A 24887-nucleotide genomic window follows, 5' to 3' on the forward strand; every position below is an offset into this window, starting at 1 on the left:
GTAAGTGACTTGAATAACAAATAAATTTATAAAACCTCTTTTAAGTGTCCATAAAATCCATCCCAAGACTCTCCAAGTACTTCGATTAAAATCATAAGGAGATTAGTAAGACGGATTCTGGATATTTGCTGGGGTCTTCCATGTGTTAGATACTCGTTGAGGGTATTCCAGTGCTAAATATAGAAACGGAGGAGTGTGATAGGACGCGCTAGTTGGATTGCACGAAAGTTTAAAAAGAGACAAGCTAGATGGATTGGTGGAGCCGCATATGAATTTTTTCTTCTTCCGTGAGTGTGAATAAGATCTGTTGAATATAATATGATTCTGCATCTTGTTTGTATTTGATACTTGTCTTAAATAGATCTCGTAGACTCAATCTCCAATAAATTTCTATGTCGTTTCAAATACACTTTGAAACCCGTTAAAAGTGACTACGACATTTTTCCACACCTTAGGGATGTTAAAAAACACTCTTAAATTTACAGTGCCCTCGTAGTCAGTCCTAACATCAAACTTACGACCGTCTGCTTCTTTTCTGAATCACATTGTCATTCATTTCTACATAAGTTTGTAGTCAGTCTGATGTTGATTTAGCTATTAACAATCAACAAAAAATACCATCAAAAAATTCGAGCCGGAATAGATGATTACCTTTGATCTACAAGAGATAGAATATGGTACAGATAGAGTAAAGTTATTTGAACCACTAAAAGAATGTCCATTTTATCAATATCATAATTAAGTCATTAACGCTACTGCTGATTTTTTGATTATCACACTTGTCACATCTATTTTCAATGCTTGAGTGATCCTTGCGAGTACCCAACACATGGAGGACTTCCGGCAAATACCCAGAAATTGCCTCACTTATCTACTGTCATAGATGTATCAATGTAATTCTTTTTCTAATGAAATAACATGTAATAGTTAGTGCTTTTCACTATATTAACAAACACTAACTGGTAAATAGGTTTATTAATTAATCAATAGAGGAAGGAGGAATAAAATATTTTATCCGTATTCTTTATAGAATACGATGAAAATACGTCCATCAAAAAATTAATCAATGTATTAATGAATGTTAAAATTTTTGATGCATCATCGGATTGAAGAATTAAGAAGCATAAAACGCAATATGTAATTTTGAGTTAATCTCAATAAATTTGTAAATTTTCTCAAACGTTCCACTTTACTCTCCCTTCCCCTAATTTATTTTACTAATAAACATATTTATTTAAAATTAGAAAAAGTTTGATAAAATCTCTAATTTGAATGTGATAGAGTTTGTTGTGAAAATGAACATAAACTAATGCAAACTAATTCAAACAATTTGACTTTAGAATTGTATCCAATAATTACACCGTTGATTAAAAATATTGATTTGTGAAAATGAGAACTATTTTCTGTAATTAATATGCTGCTTGGTTTATTACTTATTCGTATATAACTTACCACAGCTCGCTACTGCCATTGCGCCAATAGCCCACGGGCTTGTGTAGTCAATAAACTCTTCTTCAATGTGGATGCAGTACTTTCCATCAGACGATGGTTTTGTGCCACTTTCGCAATCTTCACATCTGTGTTCATTTACTTTATACTGATACAATCCACAATTTCGACATCTCCAACAACAAGCATCTTGCTTTTCTTCAATTTTAATTTGATTTGGCTGACAGAGTTGAGCACAAGTTGAGTTGGGGAAAAATTTCGGGTTTGATTTATTTTCACTACGATATTTCATTCTTGCCCGATCTATGTACAAGACAGGATTCTTTTGATTATTTTCTAAAATAGAGAAATCAATCAGAAAAAAATGAAATTGATTGATTGACATATATAGTTGAAATAAAGCTAAATAAATTGACCCAAATGTAATTTCGATATCTCTAAAAATATTTTCAAGACATTAAATAATATTGATTAAATAAGATGTTTTCAGTCTAGATTCAATTAAATATATTGGATTTAAACATCGTAGTGCTAAAGAAAAACAGAAAATATTTTCACTGAGATAAAATTATTAATTATTCATTGAAACTGTTTCAATGAAAATTTAATTTCGTAATTCGTATTACTAAATTAAATGTAGTTAGATGTTAATTGTTAATAAATAAATGTATTTACGTGTGTAGTTTCCCACTACGTGCCACTGATACGATCCATTTTCATCTCGTTGAAAGTTCAAAATTGAATAACGCGGAGGACCATCAACATTGTTAACAAATCTAAATAGATTACCTGCTTCATCTGTAAGTTCAACAATGTATTTAGTATTTTCGAGTATCTAATACTTTTCATAGTATGTTCAAAATCTTCTCTCAATGTACTCTAGTTTTATCAGTAACACTTACCTTTGAACGTGACAGTATTCAAATACTTTAAGAGTATCTCACCATCGATATGCCTCATTCTCTTACAAATGCCAACGAAATTCTTCCCGCATACTTCAACCTGTAGATTGTGAAGAGTATTTGCAACCGCATAAACCGCATCTCGTACAAAATGGAGAAATTTTTGTTGTTTGTATCCCATTCGGAAATTAATTTTCATCGAAGGATCTTCACAAGTTTCCTCCTAATAAACACATAAAAAAAATCTGTCATAAGGAATGCATTTTTCAGGTAAAATATGATTATATTCACCCAGGATAAAAACAGGAACACTTATTTTTTCACATGCTTATCTTGTTTTATATATTCGATAACACAAAATATTAATGTTTATTAAAATTGAAGAAAAAACTGCAAGAGAAAATACTGCACTTGAATCGTAAAGATGTTTCAGAATTGCATTTCAATGAACTTTATTATTCTGATCATAAAAGTTGATAATTGAACATTTATTTTTACTGATCTGAAAAATACAATTTATGAAAATGAAAGAACGAAACAACTTTACAGTTCTAACGTAGTAGTTCAAAATTTTTTTCTTTTCAGATAGATAGTTATTGTTATAATGTAAAATGGATTTTTCAGTGATACTTAAAATAATATAGTAGCATAAGTTGGATGAAAAATTTTTTATGCTTCGCAATATAATTTAAAATAATTTTAACAATATACAATTTTTACAGTATTTTTTCTGTATACTTGAAAAAGTACTTCTAAGACATATCAATTTTTAAATTTTTGAATCATGGCTCCAAAAACTACACTTCAATTGATTGTCATGAATGTGTATTGTGATACAATTGATATGTATTAATACATTTTGGAGATATCATTAATGTTATACAATCTTAAGAAATTTTATGAGTCTATTGAACTGTTGATAGTTTAGTTGTATTACTTTTTATCCATTAATTTAAATAAAATCAGACGTAGAATCAGAACAATTAACATTACTTTAACATATGATAATTTTCAGAGCAAAAAATCGTCAGAGATACCATTCTTATTAACTTCCCATTAGAAAGTATTGTAAATGGGTCTATTGGTGAAATTTGAATTTTCATCATATCTCTACGTTTCAAGATATTTGGTAGCATACTGACTGATTACGTACACACGGAGAAATGTATATTAAAAATTACTATGAATTTTATGGTAATTTGGTGACACTGCAGTGTGAGGGTAAAAATTACTATACAAATTGTAAAAATTACTAAACTGCAGAGTAATTTTTACTCTCATACTGCAGTGATACTAAATCACCATAAAATTTATAGTAATTTTCACTATACATTTCTCTGCATGTACATATGTCTGTATGGAGATTAGAATTTTTTTCGTTTTTGATATTTCAAGAACGGATTGAGATATCGACTTCAACCAGAATTAATTCGAAAGATATTATTATAAAGAAGATCTGAATGAAATTTGAACAAATTCAGTTCAGCCGTTTTTTTTATAATAATATAACTAATAATAATAAATGGAATGATTCACTATTTAAAATACTTTCAAACGAAAGAATAACAACGTAATTTAAATATCAGTGCTCTGCAGTGGTCTGGGTGCGACCCGAAAGGTCCACACGACCAACTTCCCAGTGGAAAAAATAAAAAAACAATTTGAATAGAACCCGTTTCCATTTTTTATAACAAATGGAATTGTTATAAACGAAATGAGTGTGTTTTTATTCATTTGATATGGTTAGTTACTTTATTTCAGTAAAAGAAAAAATTGTGCGTTAGAAGAATTCGAATATACCTCATAGATCGTTTTTTTCATTATTTTCAACGAATTTCATTGTTATACACGAAAAAAGTATGTTTTCATTTATGGCATACGATTAGTAACTTTTTTTTAGCAAAAGAAAAAATTACGCGTTAAAAGAATTCAAATATGTTGCATAGATCTCTATTTTCATTGTTTATAACAGATTTAATTGTTATAAACAAAAAGAATGAGTTTCCATTCATGTCGTACGGTTGGTAACTTTTTTTTAGCAAAAGAAAAAATTACGCGTTAGAAGAATTCGTATTCAACTCTGGGGACCTTAAAACGTGGAGATATGTCAAAATTAGCGATTCGCCAAATCGGACCCATTACTATAACTTCCCACTGGGAAGTTGAAAATCAAGTCGACATTGACAAATCATTCTTGTTCACAACCAAATATGATTTTCAACAATTATGAATTGTTTATAACAATTATGAAATCCGTCGTGTTAGCACAGACAAAGTGTGCTCCGACCTATTTTTTTTATTTTCAACAGTAATAAATCTAATAATAAGCCATACACATCATGAATTTGTATTGATCGGTACAAATTTATAAAATAGTAGCTTATACACGGAGTAAAATGCAAAATAAAAATTATAGTCAAGCACTATAAACTAGACGCGTTTTGTCAGTTTGATGATTTTTATAAAGATTTAAATGAAAAATTATAAGTTTCACTAGAAAAATTGTAGACTAGCTAATAATTTTCATTGTTCAGCACGGTAATTTTTTGGACAACGAATAATTGAGAGAATTTTAAAGCAAAATTTTTCTATTGCAGAACGTGAAATTTTATTTTCTCTCTCACTCCAAGCACACAGGCGATTGAAGGTCTATATTTTACAATTAAAATTAAATTATTAATAATCGGCAGAAAGTTCCGTGAGTCGAGACTTTTTTCTCGAAATTGATTGGCGAATCTAATTCAATTGTTTAATTTACAATATCTATAGAATTGATAGATATATTACAGAAAACTTGAAAAAATTTTTAAAAATCATCATACAATTTTGTGATGACAATAGTTCAACGCATGCTTGTCCACGTTTGTACACGTGCGTCGTAAAAGCGGTCATACTTTACCATTATTATTTTAGTATGATAATTTGAATAAATATTACTATTGTTATTATAAAATAAAAGCTGAAATATAAAAGAAAATTTGTAAATAATGTTAATAAAATTTATTGTTTGCAAAATAATTTTTATATTCAAATTAAATAAAAATTAGAGGTCAGGTTAGTAAAATTTACCGTGCCAGCACAATAATTTTTCTATTGCTGACCAATAGATTATATAAGAGTGACATCTTGCGTCCAGTTTACCGTGCCGCACGGTAATTTTTTTTTGGAGTTTCTAATATTTTCTATTGGAATTTTTTCTCCGTGTACTCACGACTTCATCCGCGTAGTTACTAATCAACTGGTATAAACAGTAGAATATTATTTATTCAGAATAATTGAATTTGTTAATATTTAAAAGTAGGTTTGAACTAATTGACTGATTTATAACGAAAAATATTCGATTCCGATTAGTGGATTTCATTTTTTATTATTTATAATTGAGACACAGTAAAAAATTTTGTGTTCTGTGTAAAAAAAAAGTTGTAGTTAAAATTTTTGTGTTAAATGAATGTATTGACACAAATTTTGATTCAACACAATAAAAATGTCAACAAGTTATGAACAACACAATAGTAACGCAATCTTCGTCTAACGAAAAATAAATGAAAGAAGTACATTTTTTTGTGTATTTTCAACACAAAAATTGTGTTATACATTAAAATTAATTTCCAATGTGTATCGAATATATTATTAATACGAATAATTATAACAATAGTAAATAAATAAAAAAACACCAACATAAAAGAAGTGTATTTTAATATAACTATTATATAGTGTACATATTCAGAACAATGATATGTAAAATTAATTGATTTGGTATGTTAAATTATGCTACACTGAGGAAAATAATCAGGGCTTTACTACTTGGCTAATTAAGTAAAATTATTAAAGAAAATGCTACTAGAATTACAATAAAATTTTATTTGCGGTGTGAAACAGTTTCTCATATCATCTCATAAACAGTATTAGAATAACCTAGCTGCGATAAATTTATATACATGAAAATTTTAATCATTTTTAGTATACTGACATGTCGGTTTCGTTGCGTGCGTAAGTTTTAAGTGGTCGTAGGTTTGAATCTTCTCAATAGAATCTTCTTCATTTGTGTAGGTCACAATCAGCGCTCCCCGCAATCTTTAAACGGTGTATACGTGAAATTGGTGTTCAATATACATGAAATCCAACAAAATTATTTTTTATTTATTCAAATTACTTTTAATAATTAACACATTCATTGAGTAAACTTCTACATTCTAAATCAGTTGATTTTACACATCATTGTGTAAAATTATAACCAATTTTTTGTGTCGAATTAACACAAAATTTATGTTAAATTAGTCCTTTTGTGTGTCAAATCATTGACTCAAATCTTATGTAAAAACTTAACACATATACTTTGTGTTACAACGACACAAAAAATTGAGTGGACCGTTTTGGACATGAAAAATGTGTTAATTTTAACACAAATTTTTTGTCTGTGTACAATTATTACAAACGCATTACGTGTTCTACAGTCCAATTTTGACTACAGTCGAACTCCTATAATTTTTAGCCCCGTAATTTTTACTTTATGTATTGTGACGATACTTTTTCACTGGGGTAGGTGTACTCAGTATTCACCTTCCTCCAGGACACTAATTCATCAGCTAACATCCCTGGTTCGCTTATAAACATTATAAACGACGGGCGCCAAGTTATTTTTGTCGCCAGAATAACTAAACTGGCAAAACTTACATCTAGATCCAAAGAAAAAAACTTAAACCTAGACCAAAACTTACAACTAATCTTAAATCAAAATCCAACCAAACTCTCACAATTCTCAAAAATCTTAAAACTAATTACGAAATCTTAAACTAAACTTAATTAAGATGCTGCTGGTAAAGAGGTCCTGACAGGGGATCTCCTGGAGCTCAGTTATGTGGGTTGTGGAGAGAGGGTCAGGGCCGGCAATAATTCTCGGTTGAACCCCACCCCGAGTAGAATTTATTTTAGGCATGCCTAAATACCTATTGGGCCCTTATTGGGAATTGAATGGGTTAGCGTAAATTAGGCATTCCCAACCTATGCCTGATCAATTTGTTTTTAGGATGAAGTAAAATTTGCCCAATTTCGCACTACCCAATAACTTCCCAATTACAACCTTATAAACTTAACTGAAACGATGTCTTAGTTCGTCATTTATTAGGAAATGTTTATCAGGTCCGCATTAGGCTAACAAAAATTACATCTAAATTAGGCACACATTACATTATCCTCATTAAAATGTTTAAAGAACAAATAAAAACTTTGTGAGGATGAATTTAAAATGAATTTGTAATAATATAAAAATTTTTTATTAAATTAAGTATTTTCTTTAGATTCCCATAACAAAGTATTGTAGTAATAAATATATTTTCAGATATTGTTTTTTCTTTAAACAATAGTTAATTGTTTTTATTAAACCTTAACTGAATTATGTTGACTGGAAATATATTGTAGTTTCAGAAAAAATAAATAATTTAAACGCATGAAAATATTTAAACCATTAACATTATTTATTATGGAGATTTAAAATAAATAATGATTTACATAAATCTTTTAAAAGATTATACATGCGGATTCGTTCATATTAATATAATAGTAATAATTTTTTAATTAAATGAATAGCCGAGCGGGTAAAGGCACTGGTCTCAGATGCGAGCAAGCTAGCGATCGTAGGTTCGAATCCCCCAAGGAACAAATTTCAGCATCTGTATTTTCGCGGAAATTTAATTATAATACGTTTAATAATTAGTATTTTAACAATATAAAATCATAAAAAATGAGATAATCAAACAAAACTTAGTTTTTATATTTAACTTGCCTTAATTAGGCTTTCCTCACTTGGTCCTAATAGGGACAAGCGTTACATTCCCAATGTGGGCCTAATGTGGTATCCCATTTGGCGCCTAACTTGAATTTAGGAAATTTAAATTGGATGCGAACTCTTTCCCAAAAATAAATTCTACTCGGGACACAAGTATTCAAAATTGTTAAATAAACAAACTGGAGTTGAAGGTTCTTTTTTACCAATTACTCAAATACCAATTATCCATTAATGCTTAATTTATTAAAACAAAATCAATTTTTTTATTCATTATTCCATTAACAAAAATCATAAATCATTCTGTAACGATTCTGCATCATCAATAAAGAAAAATAGTTTACAAACAAATAACTGTGACTCGAATTCTGGAACAAGTTTCAAATGATCACCTATCGTTTCTGACGTTTAAACATTAATTAACCGTAATCTAACGACTCTAGTCTCAAATGCATTAATTTTTATCTTATAAATGACTCTAAAACCCGAAGCAAAATCATCAATATCTCTCATAATTTAAACAATAACACTCTAAACTGAATTTATTAACTGACTAAATCACGAAAGCAAGCCAAGGGTGGAAGATTCCCTACATTTCATTATTCTACTTCTAAACTGTAACAAAACTACCAAAAATTACCAAATATCAGACTCAATACGACTTACAGGAGCTGCAGAGGATACTTAGGTGTCGTAAACTGGTCTCGACACGTTCCTGGATATTCTGGAACCTCCTCTATGCATCAGGGACCTCCCTGTAGTCTGCCATAACTCTACTTGATTGTTTCTTCCTCCTGGGCCTGTTCTCGTCTTCAACCTCCAATAACCCTCGCCATCTTCAATCTTCGAACTCCAATTTCTAACTGCTTCCTTCGATTACCAGAATCGAACTGCTCTCGTCAATCTCCAAAAACGAACTCTCTTCTCTTCAAGCTCTAAACTACTTCTCTCTTATCAAACTCCAAAATTGTACTCTCTGCATTCTTTATCCCCACTCCAATCGCATAAGTACTTTGTGATTTGCGGAATTGTGTCCCCATTAGTAGTTTCCATCACGTGATCTCTCCTAGATTTTATTGTGGAAGGGCGTCTTAACCTAGGTGCTTCCTTGGAGGTAAAGATGATCAGGCTTCCCCCACAAGGCCTGCAAGCTTATAACTAATTCTTCAACTTAAATCTAATTGCTCCACAACATCTCCAAAATGCACCTTCCACACCTCCATCTCTTCCATTGGAGTGCCATATTACTGGGCCTGATCCAGTGATGATCACTCACAGGGCTAGAACGTCTTCTAGCATGGACCAACTAACGGGTGGCACGTTTCGTTTGGCCCTCTACTCCACGTTAGCGATCCACTTCTCCACTTAATGGTTTCACAGCTCCTCAAATATTTCTTACTTCTCCTCTACTAGCTCCTCCTTATCCTATTGAGTCTTTTTCTACTACCAAAATTAAATACATAATCTTCCAACCTTGCTACCTCTCTTTACATTAAAATTTCAAAACAAGTAATAACATAAATAACTACAATTCATTTGATTAAAATAGTTCATAAACCAAACGTGAACCATCACTGTAACCATCGGTTAAATAGCCCCTGAGGACTCAAAATAATAAAATATAACGTGAACAATAGCTAGAGCAACCCACATGGGCTACGATTAGCTTCCAATATTCATTAAATTATTCTTTAAGGTGTCAATGGGACGTTATCCCAAAAATAACGTCACAGTATATTAAGTGTCAATATGCTATAGTATAGTCTATATGTTAACACAGGATCCCGTAATTTTTATTCTTAGAAAAATTGGCCCGAGGCGTAAACATTATAGGAGTTTGACTGTATATACAAAAATATTGTTGCTAACTGTACGATATGTGTTGGAAAATAGATTGCTAAAAAATATTTTAAATGTTGATGTTTCAATTGATGAATGTCTTTATTTCAATTAGGACTGTAGGAAGGTAATCATCCAAGAGTTTTCTTATGATGTTATTGGGATATTGGGATTTTCCCTAGGATTTTTATTATCCTTTACTTGGGTTTTTTTCTTAACTACCAACATCCTTAGACCACTCATCATACTTTTAATAGAATAATTTTTGATGATATTTGACAAATATTTCAACAATATGTTATAACAAAAATCTGAATTTTATCGTTAGACCTTACTTTCAAATGTTTATAACAAATTAAATTGTTCTGATCAAAAAGAGTTTGTTTCCATTCATATTACATCGTTAGTAACTTCTTCAAAATGAATAACCAATAAATCATCCACAAGGTTTAAAAAATTTCCTGAATTTTAAAAAGTTTTGATAATGTTCTGGAATTTCAAAAAGTTTTTTTACATTATCTGAGGAATTTGAGAAAGTTGTAATATTTTCGTGAATTTTCTGGAAACGTCTAAAATTTTTTATAAGGTTCTGGAATAAAAATATTTTTCGGATTTTCTTGAAACCTCGAAACTGCTGTGGAATTTTTACGAATTTTATTGTCTTTCTTAGAAAGTTTAGACAACTTACGGGATGTTTGAAAGCCTCATCAAATTTTTAGATTTTTCTAGAATGATACTCTTGTATGGTTAATTACATACATTTTTTTTTATCTGTCAAGTTTTTTATAATGATTTTAAGAATAATCATTGTTATAAGTAATTAATGATAGAAAAGTAGCCTATTTTACTCCTAAAATTTTTCTCTTCATGTCTGTGAAGTTTCATCGGAATCGGTTCAGCTGTTTCTAGTTTAACCCCCGACAAACAGACGGACAGAGAAATATTCTAAAGCTGTCATTTACGTTTTAAGAGTGGGTGAATAATTCTCTGAGCTTAGTTTGAGGCAGTTTTTTCAAAATCGCAGACAGTTATTCTAATTTTATTTTCATAGATTAAACTGAATCGGTTCAGCAACTTTTTCTCTCATTTTCATGAAAACTAGAAATGTTTTCTCTTTCAATTTTGTCAAATATCACTGTCAGGTTCTTTATTGTGCATATAGCTATTCGTAAATGCAGTCAAAAAAATTTTATTCTCTGAAGAGAATTTTGGAAACCAAGTTTCTATATCAACTTAGTCAGTTATTCTGCTGACATAGATTGAATAAACAAAATCTCATTTTCTCCTTATTGTCATTTTTTTGTTTAAAAAAAAGTGATTATATCCATCCATACGAAAATATTTGATGCCATACTACTATTAATTCAAGAACTTTTATTTAAAAAAATTATTTATCATAATTATGTAGAAACCGTAAGTGGTCTTCAGAAATCACGCTCGAGTATCGATGAAGAAAACTAATCTTTTCCAGTTAATATTAAACTACGCTGAACTCAATAAATATTACTGCTAATCCAAATATTTGAAAACTAAACACATTAAGTGTTTTATTACTAAATCCTTAAATTTTCTCGAATTTGCAGTGTTTTAAATAACGACAATTTTCCTGAATGATCTTTTATCTCAATTTTTTTTAAGTAATGGAGTTAAGCTACATATAGCTAAGACTCTTGAATGAGTTTTATCAAAGTGAATAACTACAGTACAGTAGTATAAGCCCATCCGATAAAACTCGTTTTTTTATTAAGCTGAAACGAAGATAAGTATGTCTGAATATCTATGTTGGTAGACTTTTAATATATTGTAGTTGAAAGTTTTTTATGGTTACAAATGCTGAGCTCTTCAACATGTGTCATTTTAACAAATTTGCAGACATGTATGATCTTATGTGTTTATCACTTTTTACAAAAAAATGGATCTGTTACAGGTATTTGAATATAAATAGTATACATACTACATACACAATACAAACTTGTAAACCATCTGAAGAGATAAATGTTTATTTTATGTGACAACCTAAAGTCCATTGTAACTATTTTATCTTAAACACGTGAGGAATTCTAAGTGTTCTTAACAGTAAGTCAACAAGTTAGTATGGAATACTATTACAAGTATTAATCTACTCCTTTAAACTCTCGTAAATATCACGTATTTAATTTCCTTAGTATGACATGAGTTAATATCACATAACACTAGACAAGTTGGGTACTCTTTGAAAAGGAAATTATACCACATGTTCAAGTTCTTTACTAGAGTAGCTTTATTATGACAATTCATAATTAAAAAATGTGGAAACTGTTTTGCGAAGACAATAAAGTTGACTACATTTTATCCGTTTGGCTAATTAACTCGTCGGTTATTAAATGAATGAATGCATGTATGTCAGGTCTGTTTTTATTTTCAATATCTCAATCATTACTGAAGATATCAACTCTGCACAAATTTTATTTGAAAGATAATATTTCCAATTAACTTAAACTAGTTTATTTGTTTGTTTATTTTTTAATTTAAAAAGTAATACATGTACCTTTTGATTTTTATCACATTTATGATATTCCTGCCATAATTCCTGGAACCACGGATTTATTTCTGAATGCTTGTACGTTAGATTAGTGAAGTAATCATCGAAACCTGTCAAATGTCTTGAAAGAGGTTGAACTGCAAGTGCACCTTCGAGAACAATCATCGTATCTGGATCTTTGTAATGGTTACCAGGATTAAAAAATTCATGGTGATTAGTACTCGACCAAGCGTCACTCCCTATCCAGACAAATCTTGTTTCAACTCCAAGACGTTTTGCTGCTTCAAGAACTTGAAGTGTCGCAAGTTTCTCAGCAAAGAGTACAACCACTGCATAACAGATAAAATTATATTACTTTAATTTATATTAAATTGATTAACGTTTTTTTTTTACTCTTTTACATATTTATATCATCAGGGGATCATCATTAAATGGATGAAATGAAAAACAAAAACTAATCCATTGACTTAACTGAGTTGCTATTTATATACAGCGTATCTTTGAACTTTTAATATTCTTAAAATTTATCTTATAATCTATATTTCTGATGTTTTAAATAAAAATTTATTTACCATATTTATATTTGATGCAAATTTTTCTATTATCAATAAAATTAAATATTCCAAAATATTGTAGTATTATGGAGTTACTTTTATCAATCGTGTAATCTCAAAGAAAAAGTATGAATATACAGAATGTCTGGAGGTCCTATTACAAGCAGAAACTCGACTGTTCCTGAGATAAAAGGAAATCAGTTCCCCGAAGGAAAATGAATTTTTTCTATAGTGTTTAAATATTTAAAGATAATTCATTGGCCAAACAGAAAAGGGTAAACCAGGGTAGAAACCAGAGAGACGGGTTATCGACACAGGATAAGTAACTGAAAAAAGAAAAATCCGTAAGAGGGAAATACAAAGAAAAAGAGATTATATTTTTAAACTCCAGTGGCATAGAAATAATAATCAAAAGTATAATAGATGCGCTCAGTAATGAACTAATGAATTTTATTGAACATTATTGAATAAATAATTAAAGAATAATTGCAACAAAGTAGAAAATCATAACTTTGAAAATTATTTAAGAATATTACTGCAGAATTGAAATGGTCATGAATGCTGATTTTCTTTTTATGCTGGCAGAATTCTAATATGGTGTAAAAACATAATTTAATTCATTGACGGTTTGCAAACAATTATAAATAAATTCCTACTAAATACCATTCTAACCAATTTTTGAAAGAAATTATTTTTCTGTAGATTAATAAGGTTTTCTGAAAAGTTTAAAAAAGTAAAAGTTTTAATGAATTGCTGTACTATTGTTATAAAAATGTTTATGACTATATGAAGAAAGAAAAAGTCAACAATTTCAATTAAATCAAATATGAGTTTTTCAGTCAACTAACTGTGAGAAGTAGAATAATTTTAACCACCAGATGGCGATTTTCGTTCCCGAAAGATTAATTTCAAAATATGAATAAAATCCTTTAATACAACATCACTTATTTAACTTCATTGTAGTCACTTTTAAGATACGTTTAAATGCAGTAGAAGTAAGTACAATGTTAATCTAAGGTATAACGTCCCCGAGTCGAAAAATTTCGATGGGTCTTAAATTGATTACATTGTTATAACATTATTTTTATATTGAATACATTGCTAAAAATTTTTATTTTACATTGCTAAGATTATTCTTACATTGAAAATGGTATAAGCAATGTTGAATTAATATATGGCAATATTAGCAATGTGAGAGTAAGATTATTAAGGTTTTATATGTAGATCTTGAGTTTACATTGGTTACGTTACTAATCATCCAGAGCAATATAACTAATATTAAACAAATATGAAGCAACGTTACCAATGTGGAAGAATTATTAAACATTATATGTGTGAATCTTGAGTTTACATTGGTTACATTGATAATAGTTTCTAGCAATATAACCAATGTCAAAAAAGAACATGGAAATATTATCAATCCCGAGGCGAAATTTTTCTAAGGACTTTTACATTGCATACAATGAATTTAGAAATATGAGCAATGTAAACTCAATGTGAACCAAATTTGAACTTCAATGTTTAGGATGACATTGCTTTCATATTAAAAATGTGGCATAATTCCCTTTTCAATAGTAGCAATGTGAACCTAAGATTATCTATGAATAACGAAGCAATGTAATAATGACGAAATAAATGTCATAAATTTAAGGTAGGCAATGCAAAGGAAATGTGATAAGAAATGTAAGGCAAGGTAGAGGGAATGCAATGGTTCACTAAATTTTTCAGGGTAATAATTAATGTTTTCTGCAAAGTTCATTTCATATTCTTTTAAATTCGGCCTGTAGATATTTACTGATTTTTAGTGCCAATCTAATTATTGGGAAGTTTATGAAAACTGATTGACACACAAGTTCAGAAAATATTGGCTTATCGATTTTAAAAGTATATGAAATGAACTTTGCAGAAAACATTAATTATGATCCTGAAGAATTTGCTGAACCATCAAATTAGAGTAAAATATTTATAAACAATTTCTTTTATCGATAAATATATATTTATAATATCAGTGCTCTGCAGTGGTCTGGGTGCGACCCGAAAGGTCCACACGACCAACTTCCCAGTGGAAAAAATAAAAAAACACCTCGAATAGAACCCGTTTCCAATTGTTTATAACAGATTTAAATGTTATGAACGAAAAAGCATGTTTTCATTTGTGTCATACAGTTGGTAACTTTTTTGCAGTAAAATAAAATATTACACGTTAATAGAACACAAATATGTTGCATAGATCTTGTTTTCTATTCTTTATAACAAATGGAATTGTTATAAACGGAATGAGTGTGTTTTTATTCATTTGATACGGTTACTTACGTCATTTCAGTAAAAGAAAAAATTATGCGTTAGAAGGATTCGAATATAACTCAAAGATCCTTTTTTTCATTATTTACAACAAATTGCATTGTTATACACGAAAAAAGTATGTTTTCATTTATCTGATACGGTTGGTAATATTTTTTTAGTAAAAGAAAAGTATTGTGCGTTAGAGTACTCATATATATAGCATGGATCCCTATTTTTATTGTTTATAACAATTTAAAACTTTTCATTTAAATATTACCATGATCAATAATCATTTGTTAGTAACAATATTCAATTGTTATGGACACAATTCCATATTATTAAACAATTATTATTGATTATTAGCGTCTTGAATGCTGTTTTCTCAATCCTGACACGAGTTTAAAATTCTTTCATTGCTGATTTTGTTTTTTAAAATTGGTTTTTTCGATGAAATATTGTCATCATATTTTCATACAAGTATTCTAATCATTTAATATTCATATTTTTTGATAAATTTTGGAATTTTGTCTAAAAAATGGTATAATTTATAAATTGCAAAATTCAAGTAATTTCCTTTTTTTTCAGTTTTTTGATTCTGCCAAAAAAATGGCTGGACCAATTTTTTTGAAAACCGAATCAGTTCTAAGTTGCGCAATTACGTGTCGAATGCAGTTGGTTCCACATCGATATCATTTTTTGTTCTCGAGATAATCGACCAGGAAAATTCCGAACGAACGTACGCACATACGTACATACACACACACACAGACGTCCACTGGAAAACAATCGTATTCGACTCTGGGGACCTTAAAACGTGGAGATATGTCAAAATTCGGGATTTGCAAAATCGGACCCATTACTATAACTTCCCACTAGAGGGTAGGGGCTACCGTAGAGGTGAACCCAAATAATGTAAGTAATTAATGAAGATCTTACAATATCAACATCTTATGCATAGCAGCTGTATTGAAGTGAAAGTCTGGAATATTTTGAAAAAACAGCATAACATAAGACAAATTAGACTATAAAACAACAATATTTAGTGTTCATAAATGATAAATGCCTCTAAAACTAACAGAAAGAAGCGTTGCTTTATTTAAAATTATTTTTTTCTTGACAACTGGTATTTACAACCGGGCTCTGCGTCGATATTACAATATTACCTATGAATTTTTAATCAAAAACTATACGCTTGTATTTATTGTTTAATAATAAACTAACCTTTAATTATAAAAACATTGTTAAATTTTGCGTTGCAAAGAATACCCTTATATACAATAGCTATTCATTAAATTAAATTGATTATGAACTAGCAGATTCCCGCGACTTCGTCCGCGAATAAGCCAATTCCAGAAACCTATTGCTGTGTGATAAGATTAATAAGAAAATAATATATGTAAGTATTGATAATAAAAAAAATGATTCGAATTCTATCGTAAGACTCAATTTCTGTTCCTTTATGATAAATTATATGTTACAAACGAAAAAGACGGTTTAAAATTATTTTACATGGTTTGAAACTTTATTCCAGTGAAAGAAAAAATTACGCGTTGGAAGAACTCAAAAATATTGAAAAATCCCTTTTTCTATTTTTTATAACAAATTCAATTGTTATAAACGAAAGGAGGATGCTTCCATACATTTTACATGGTTTGTAACTTCATTTCAGTTCTAAGTTGCGCAATTACGTGTCGAATGCAGTTGGTTCCACATCGATATCATTTTTTGTTCTCGAGATAGTCGAGGCGAAAAATAATTCCGAGCAAAATCAATCCAGTAGTTTTTTATGCAGAATCAAAAAACTGAAAAAAATAATGAACTACCTGAATTTTGAAATTTATAAATTATATCATTTTTTAGCGAAAATTAAAAACTACTGGATAAAAAATAAAAAACTACTGGATTGATTTTGCTCGGAATTATTTTTCGCCTCGACTATCTCGAGAACAAAAAATGATATCGATGTGGAACCAACTGCATTCGACACGTAATTGCGCAACTTAGAACTGATTCGGTTTTCAAAAAAATTGGTCCAGCCATTTTTTTGGCAGAATCAAAAAACTGTAAAAAAGGAAATTACTTGAATTTTGCAATTTATAAATTATACCATTTTTTAGACAAAATTCCAAAATTTATCAAAAAATATGAATATTAAATGATTAGAATACTTGTATGAAAATATGATGACAATATTTCATCGAAAAAACCAATTTTAAAAAACAAAATCAGCAATGAAAGAATTTTAAACTCGTGTCAGGATTGAGAAAACAGCATTCAAGACGCTAATAATCAATAATAATTGTTTAATAATATGGAATTGTGTCCATAACAATTGAATATTGTTACTAACAAATGATTATTGATCATGGTAATATTTAAATGAAAAGTTTTAAATTGTTATAAACAATAAAAATAGGGATCCATGCTATATATATGAGTACTCTAACGCACAATACTTTTCTTTTACTAAAAAAATATTACCAACCGTATCAGATAAATGAAAACATACTTTTTTCGTGTATAACAATGCAATTTGTTATAAACAATTGGAAACGGGTTCTACTCGGGGTGTTTTTTCATTTTTCCCACTGTGAAGTTGGTTGTGTGGACCTTTCGGGTCGCACCCAGACCACTGCAGAGCACTGATATTTTCCATATTATTCAAGTCCTGTTGATGCTTTCCACTTCCAATTGCTTGATGATATAGTTGAGCCATTTGAAGTGGTTGATGTACTGTTACATATGTAATGAAATTATTATTTGGTGATATTGGAGGGTTTATCTATATCTTTCTGCGGCTGTTGACTTTAATTTTGTCTTTTAATATAGTCTTCTAATTCCTCTAGATGATCTATTTAACAAATAATATGAAAAACTGTAGTTTTATGTCAAAAATGCGCTTAGAATTAAAATTGCTATAGTACTAATGTCACACTTGCATATAGCTAGATGTACGTCTTAACACTTTTATTCAAAAAGAATCGTTATTTCACTATAAATCCAACATTATCAAAAAAATAATAATATTAAATAGTGTTACTTACCATTCATTGAAAGAATTTTTACATCTTCGCCGTGAATGCTGCAGATTGTTCGTTCTTTTCTATATTTTTTTGGTATTGCAGATAATGGGAAAATCAAATGTGTTCTTGTCCTTAACCACCAAATTTGCACGTATTGAGTCTTAGCACGCATAATTATTAGTTATTAATTATAACGATTATAATAATTCACTCTTTTCAAAACCCAATAGTTATATCAAAACGACGCGCACAAAGAAGAAGGTAATGCTAGGTTATTCTAACCTTTCACAAGTATAGAAAGCGTCACAATGCTGCAATGGCGTCACGAACTTCAACTTCCAATGCATAGATTATATCGACCAATGAGCGCGTAATGAGGGCGCTGTTGGAAAATTTGAAATAGCAGCGAATGTGAATGTTATATTCAAAATATTTGGTTTCATACAATTAATAAACGATTTAAAAAAAAGAAAACAAGAAAAAAAACGTTATAACAACATAACGAATACTTTACATTTTTCATGATATATACCATCAACATTATAAGTACAATACGCAATTATTGTTCAACATTGAGCCGTCTGAAATCAGGTAGACTAAGAAGTTAAAAGTTATTTCTTACCTGCATTTTCCTAATAATGATGCTACTCAATTATGTATATTGGAAATGTTGGCAACATTAACTATTTTTCGTGAGCAAACTTAGTGCCACATCATTCTATCGCTTCATCTTGAAGTTATAATATATAATTACTTATTGGATTTAATTCCAAATTCATTGATAATGTCTTGTAAACTCTTGAGATCTTAGTAAAAAACAATACAGAGCTCGTTTAATTCCTTTAATTGATTGTGTTAATAATATTCGACATGAAGATTCCGTATCAATGAGGTCAGTATATAATTGTTTATCAATTAGATGTAAAGTACAAAATTAAAGAAGACTTAAAATTATCAAAAATATGAAAATGTTGATGAAGTACGATCTTATGAACAGAACAATATACCTGACAATAATGAAATGAATATTGTTTCCAATATACTTTTCAGTAATATTGGTGATGAGCATGATAATCATGTGTAAGTATTATTGGTTCTTTATAAATTATGGTATAAAGATTGCATTAATATACTTTCCATAATATTTGAATTCGGAAGATTGGTTGGTAAAATACTACCAGAAGATAAAGGATCGTATTATTTTCACTCGAACAATATTATCGCAGCAGATGAAAATAGTGACACGTTCGAAGTGAACTTGGATACGGATAACGAAGAGGAAAATAGTGAAACCGATGATAATGAAAATGATAGTGAAGATGAAACACGTTATTATGCTGATGATCCTTATACGATGATGCAGAAATTACAATACGTGAGAGCATGCTGTTAATTCTTAGCATTTTTTTAAAATATAATCTACCTATAACATGCATTGCTGATTTAATCAAATTCGGAGAGCTCCATGCTCTACCACAAGGATTAAAAAGAAATAGTGTCCATAAATTAAAAAAATTTTTTAATATTAAAAAAAATAGTATCTAAAAACATTTTTATTGTTCTACCTGCAGTAAAAATGTTGAAAATGCTAATGACATATGTACAATATGTTTTTCACGAAAAAATTCGCATTTTATTGAAATGCCAATAATAGACCACATACAAAAGATGTTCAAAAGAAAAAACTTCTATAATCTTCTCCAAAAAACATCTGAAAGGCTTAAAAAAATTTCGAAAGGAATTGAAATTGCATTACCTTCGAAAGAAAAAATAAGAGTAAAAGTAATCTTATTACCAGGGGTTGCTGATTTATCAGCAAAATGTGATTGTCTTAATTTTGCATATTTTAGTGGCGATTATGGTTGTCCAGCTTGCTTTTACAAAGGTAAAAAACTGAAGTTGGGTCCAAGATCATCTGTGCAAATATTTCCATACATTGTAAATATCGAATTAAAAACCTCTAAAAAGTGTATTGAACTCGCTGAAGAATCAACTTCAGATAATCTACAGATGGGAATTAAAGGATATTCAGCCTTTTCCAAGATGATGCCTGACTTTATAAGAGGAGTGGCCATTGACAGAATGCATGTTGTCGATGGTGGAGTATTTAAAAAATTGTTAACATTGATGTGTGATAAATGACTTAGAGATGAACCGTTTTCGCTATATACAAATATTAATGAAATCAAACAGACGTCTAAAATTAATTAAACCTCCAAAGTTTATTCATCGAATGCCTCGAGAAGTGAACGACTTAGTGCATTGGAAAACATCAGAATTAAAACATTTCATGTTCTATTATTCACTAGTAGTGTTTGAAAATATAATGAAAGCTGATTACTTTGAACATCTTTTACTTTTAGTTATGGGAATCTATGTATTAAGTAAAGATAAAGTGTCGATCGAAATGATCGACATTGCAAATGATTTTTTTAATCGTTTTCTCAGATTGTTTGACGAGCTGTATGGTCGAAAATATTCTTCAATCAATATCCACACATTATCACATCTAGCTAATACTGTCAAAGAATTAGATCCATATTTGCATCGATAAAGCAGCCCATAGTCAAATAAACCCATTTATTTTTAATGTCATCTGCAGACACTACACTGTAAGTAAAAAAACTAGTTATGAAAGCCACAAAAAACTTGTTTTCGATCTCTAATTAATTGGCAATAGATTTAAATTTAAAAAACTAAAAAAAAAACCTTAATGACAAATAAATAAAAAATGGGTGCCGCCCAAAATGACAAGATTAATTCTTTGAACGTGTACCCGGTTGACAGCGTGCACGTTAACTACAAGCAATGACACGTCACTCTGACACTCTGCTCTTATAGTCTACTCCACTGTATTGCCTATACGATCTCTCTAATAGCACGAATTCATAGGCAATGTTGCTGTATTCGTCACTGAATTCTCTCCGCTCTTCTACTATGTACTACCAGCCGTTCTCTTGACTGATCTAAAATCCTGACAGGAAATTATGTACCAATGTACAACCCATTGAAATTTTTCGACTCGGGTCATTTTAAAACACCTTAAATACAATGAAATGAAACGATTTGTAGTAATTACTTGTAATTATTCCATTGTCATTTGGATGTGGGGTTCCAGATCATACTTTCATTTAAGCTGTAAGAGGGACTGTGGAGTGGGGAGACACAAAAGGACAAGTACAAGCACGATAAATAGAAGAATTCACACGAGTCTATAATAAACAATAATTCATCTTTAGTTTCGGCATATTTTTAATAAAAAAAATTGGTAATTATGCAGAATTAAGCTCATCCACCTAACAGACGTGACAAATAAACCATTGAAATCAGGAATCAAATCTGGACACTTTAATAACGCGCTGAATGTTCTATCATTCATGCTATTCTAAACTAATGTAAATTTTCCAATTGATTATTTCTGTATTTGTTTTACATGCTCCCATCTCCCTTTTTTGTACACTTCGTTATGTCTTTTACGAATTTGAATTAATGATTCGACAATAATTCAATTTTTTCTGGACAAGTACACACAGAGAAATGTATAGTAAGAATTACTCTAAATTTTATGGTAATTTAATGACACTGCAGGGTGGCAGTAATAAGTACTATACACATTGTAAAAAATACTGTGCCCATTGTTGAATTTACTAAACTGCATAGTAATTTTTAGGGTGAAATTAGAGTAAAAATAACTATGCAGTTTAGTAAATTCAACAATGGGCACAGTATTTTTTACAATGTGTATAGTACTTATTACTGCCACCCTGCAGTGTCATTAAATTACCATAAAATTTAGGGTAATTTTTACTATACATTTCTCTGCGTGTAGGCAAGCTACCGTGATAGTGTATGATTATCAAAAAACATAATTAGATTTGATACATTTTCCCATTTTTAACATATTTGTTTATCTAATGATTCTTTATTAGTAATTTCAACGTTTTCCTGATATTTATCACTGCAAGGGTTGAAAGAATGCATGCGAAAAAAAAACAGAAACCAAGCTACTGACTTAACACGAGTAGTATGAAATAGATCAGTGAAAGAATCGATGAGAAAAAATGTACCACGAACTTCCGTTTCCTTTGTGATTGTTTGAATAATCTTGTTGTAATCTTCAGCCACAAAACGTTCCTTGTCTATTTTCTGTGGAGCACTAAAACAGATTGAGTAGTTGGTGGCTAACGAAACTAGAGTTTCGTATCCTTGATTACCGTATTCGGTGTCTGAGTATACTACTGACACATAAGTCCACTCGAACCTCCTAGAACAATGTCAAATGAAACTTCTTGAAACTAGACCACTTCTTCGACCTCAAAGTTCAATTGATTTTTTTTATTCAATTACATTTTAATATTGGTAGAAGAAACTTACTTGAGAATTTCTAACATTGCATGCGCTTGATTTACGTCACTTGAAACAGTTCGAAAAAAATGGGGATATTTCTCCTTGTTACTGAGGGATGGAGAAGTTGCCATGTAGGATATTTGAGGAACGCCAAATAACCTTAGCATTGAAGCAACCTGCAAAGAATGAAATAAGTACTTTGACTTTGTATCATAATCTTTATATATATATATATATATATATATGTATTTATATATACTATAAAATCCCTCTATTATCTGTTATTTTTATTGTATTTAAGAATAAGTGAATTTCAAAGAAGTAAAATAAGGAAAAAAGTATTTTGAAATGCTCTAAGTAATCTTTCAATAGATTGTTAGATTATTGGGTTATTAGGGATCCAAAAATTAAAAAAAAAATTATTACACAATTTCGATTTTGTGTAGAATATAAAAATTGAATTTCAAAAGTTCGCAAATGGAATTTCGAGTAGCCTTAGAGATTAGCATATTTTTATAACTTTTACAGTGAATGATTTTCAAAGGAAATCTTCCTGAGAGTAACACAGTCGGATAAATGCAGTACCTTTGTACAGTCATGTAAGCCATTATAGTTATCTCATGAACAGCCTTCGCCCAAATTACTATGATAACTTCAAAATATTCTCAATCATAGGGAAGTTTAAAATGAATATGGAACTATTTGCATTCTAATCGGGAGTTAACATGCATCTTTCTTGAGATCTTCAATAAAACTTTTTATCATATAACGCTTGGTTCATAAGACTTTTGCTCCATATCACTGCAAACTATTATGTATAAATATTTTAGTATTTTTGACAAAATAAACAAAGTTAGTTCAATTGTTTAAAAACAAATGAAAATAAAATTTTTACATGTTTCTAACCAGTTTAATAAATCAATATGGAGTTAAATTAAATGGTAATAGATGAAACTTCTTAATGACAATGATGAGTTTATTATATTGGGAAAAATTAATCAATCTAGTGTTTAATTAAAGTTTTATAACTAGAAGTTCGACTCTTCTGGTAAAAGAGTTTACTGAAGTGTTTTATTCAACCTTTTAAACGAGTTGTTTACTTCCTAATTGTTGTGACAAGTTGAAAGAGTCAATTTAATCAAATTTTCAACTTTATCAATCTTTTGATAAATCAACTGAATCCAAAATGCATTACTTTTATTATGTACTTGATTTTTTTTTGTCTATTTTTCTGACTTATCCGTATTTTGATGTGACTATATTTGAAAAGAGTATTTCAATGCATTGCAAATTAATAAAAAAATTCTTTGTTTATTGATAAAAAATGAATTTTTTGAGTAAAATAATGTTGATTCTTTACACATGAAATCTTTTAGATTCAGATTAAAAGGTCCCAAGTCGAAATTGGGTATGCCTAACGGCTATTGAAATTTTAGTCATGAGTTAACTGTTGGATAAACACTTAATTCGAATCCGACAAGATCTTTGACTCAGTATATGGTAAAGTAAGGTTAATTGGTGAAACAGACTCTCAAAAGTCATTTAAAACGTTATCTACACACGCAGTAACATAAAGTTATGCAACCAGTTCGCTACAAAGGTGGACAAGACGTAGTGATACATCACTCCGCGCTATTGCGTATAGGTAATATCTTGAAAGACTTTTGAGAGTTTATCACCAAATAACCTTACTTCACCCTACCGAGTATATCTGAAGCGGATCATGGAAGGTTGGGTTTATTTGAATAATGACATTTGTACAAAAATGAAGTTGTCCTTTATTTATTGAGTAAAACTTTACTGCGTGAAGTGCGATGATGAATCATACGGTGTTTTACTCCGACGTTCGCTTGTTACGAACGAAAAATTGGGACACAGCCTAATTCGTATCCTTATTAACTAGGTGATCGACCTGACGACATATATAATGTACTTTTTTATGTGATTATCGCGATAAAAGGATTTATATATATGTGAAAATGGTTTGGAATTTCTGATCGATTAATTAAATTTTGTCTCACCTGCAATGTTACAGAACTAGATTGTTCTGCTAATACGGTAACAACTTTATCAAATCCTTCTCCTTCAAATCGTGGAACACTTCCGTCTGAACACTGGAATTCTTGCTCATGATACTCATTGATGTGGGCAATAAAACCTGTAAATCATTAATATCAATAAAAACAA

General features: G+C 29.7%; 1 protein-coding gene across 2 annotated transcripts in view; it reads right to left on the reverse strand.

The window, feature by feature from the left end:
- The window catches only part of LOC118067077 (metabotropic glutamate receptor 3-like), a 162191-nt gene that overhangs the window by 15894 nt on the left and 121410 nt on the right, over positions 1–24887 (reverse strand). For both annotated transcript variants that reach the window (XM_035083624.1, XM_035083623.1), the window contains 7 exons: positions 24722–24858; positions 22728–22876; positions 22421–22617; positions 12500–12822; positions 2352–2574; positions 2125–2247; positions 1453–1785 (listed from right to left, as the gene is read on the reverse strand). In XM_035083624.1, coding sequence (XP_034939515.1) covers positions 1453–1785; positions 2125–2247; positions 2352–2574; positions 12500–12822; positions 22421–22617; positions 22728–22876; positions 24722–24858 — 1485 coding nt within the window. The remainder of the gene's footprint in view (positions 1–1452; positions 1786–2124; positions 2248–2351; positions 2575–12499; positions 12823–22420; positions 22618–22727; positions 22877–24721; positions 24859–24887) is intronic.

Source organism: Chelonus insularis, unplaced genomic scaffold (genome assembly GCF_013357705.1).
Source record: "Chelonus insularis isolate UGA/USDA-ARS -01 unplaced genomic scaffold, ASM1335770v1 contig_35_pilon, whole genome shotgun sequence".
Classification (NCBI taxonomy): Eukaryota; Metazoa; Arthropoda; class Insecta; order Hymenoptera; family Braconidae; genus Chelonus; species Chelonus insularis.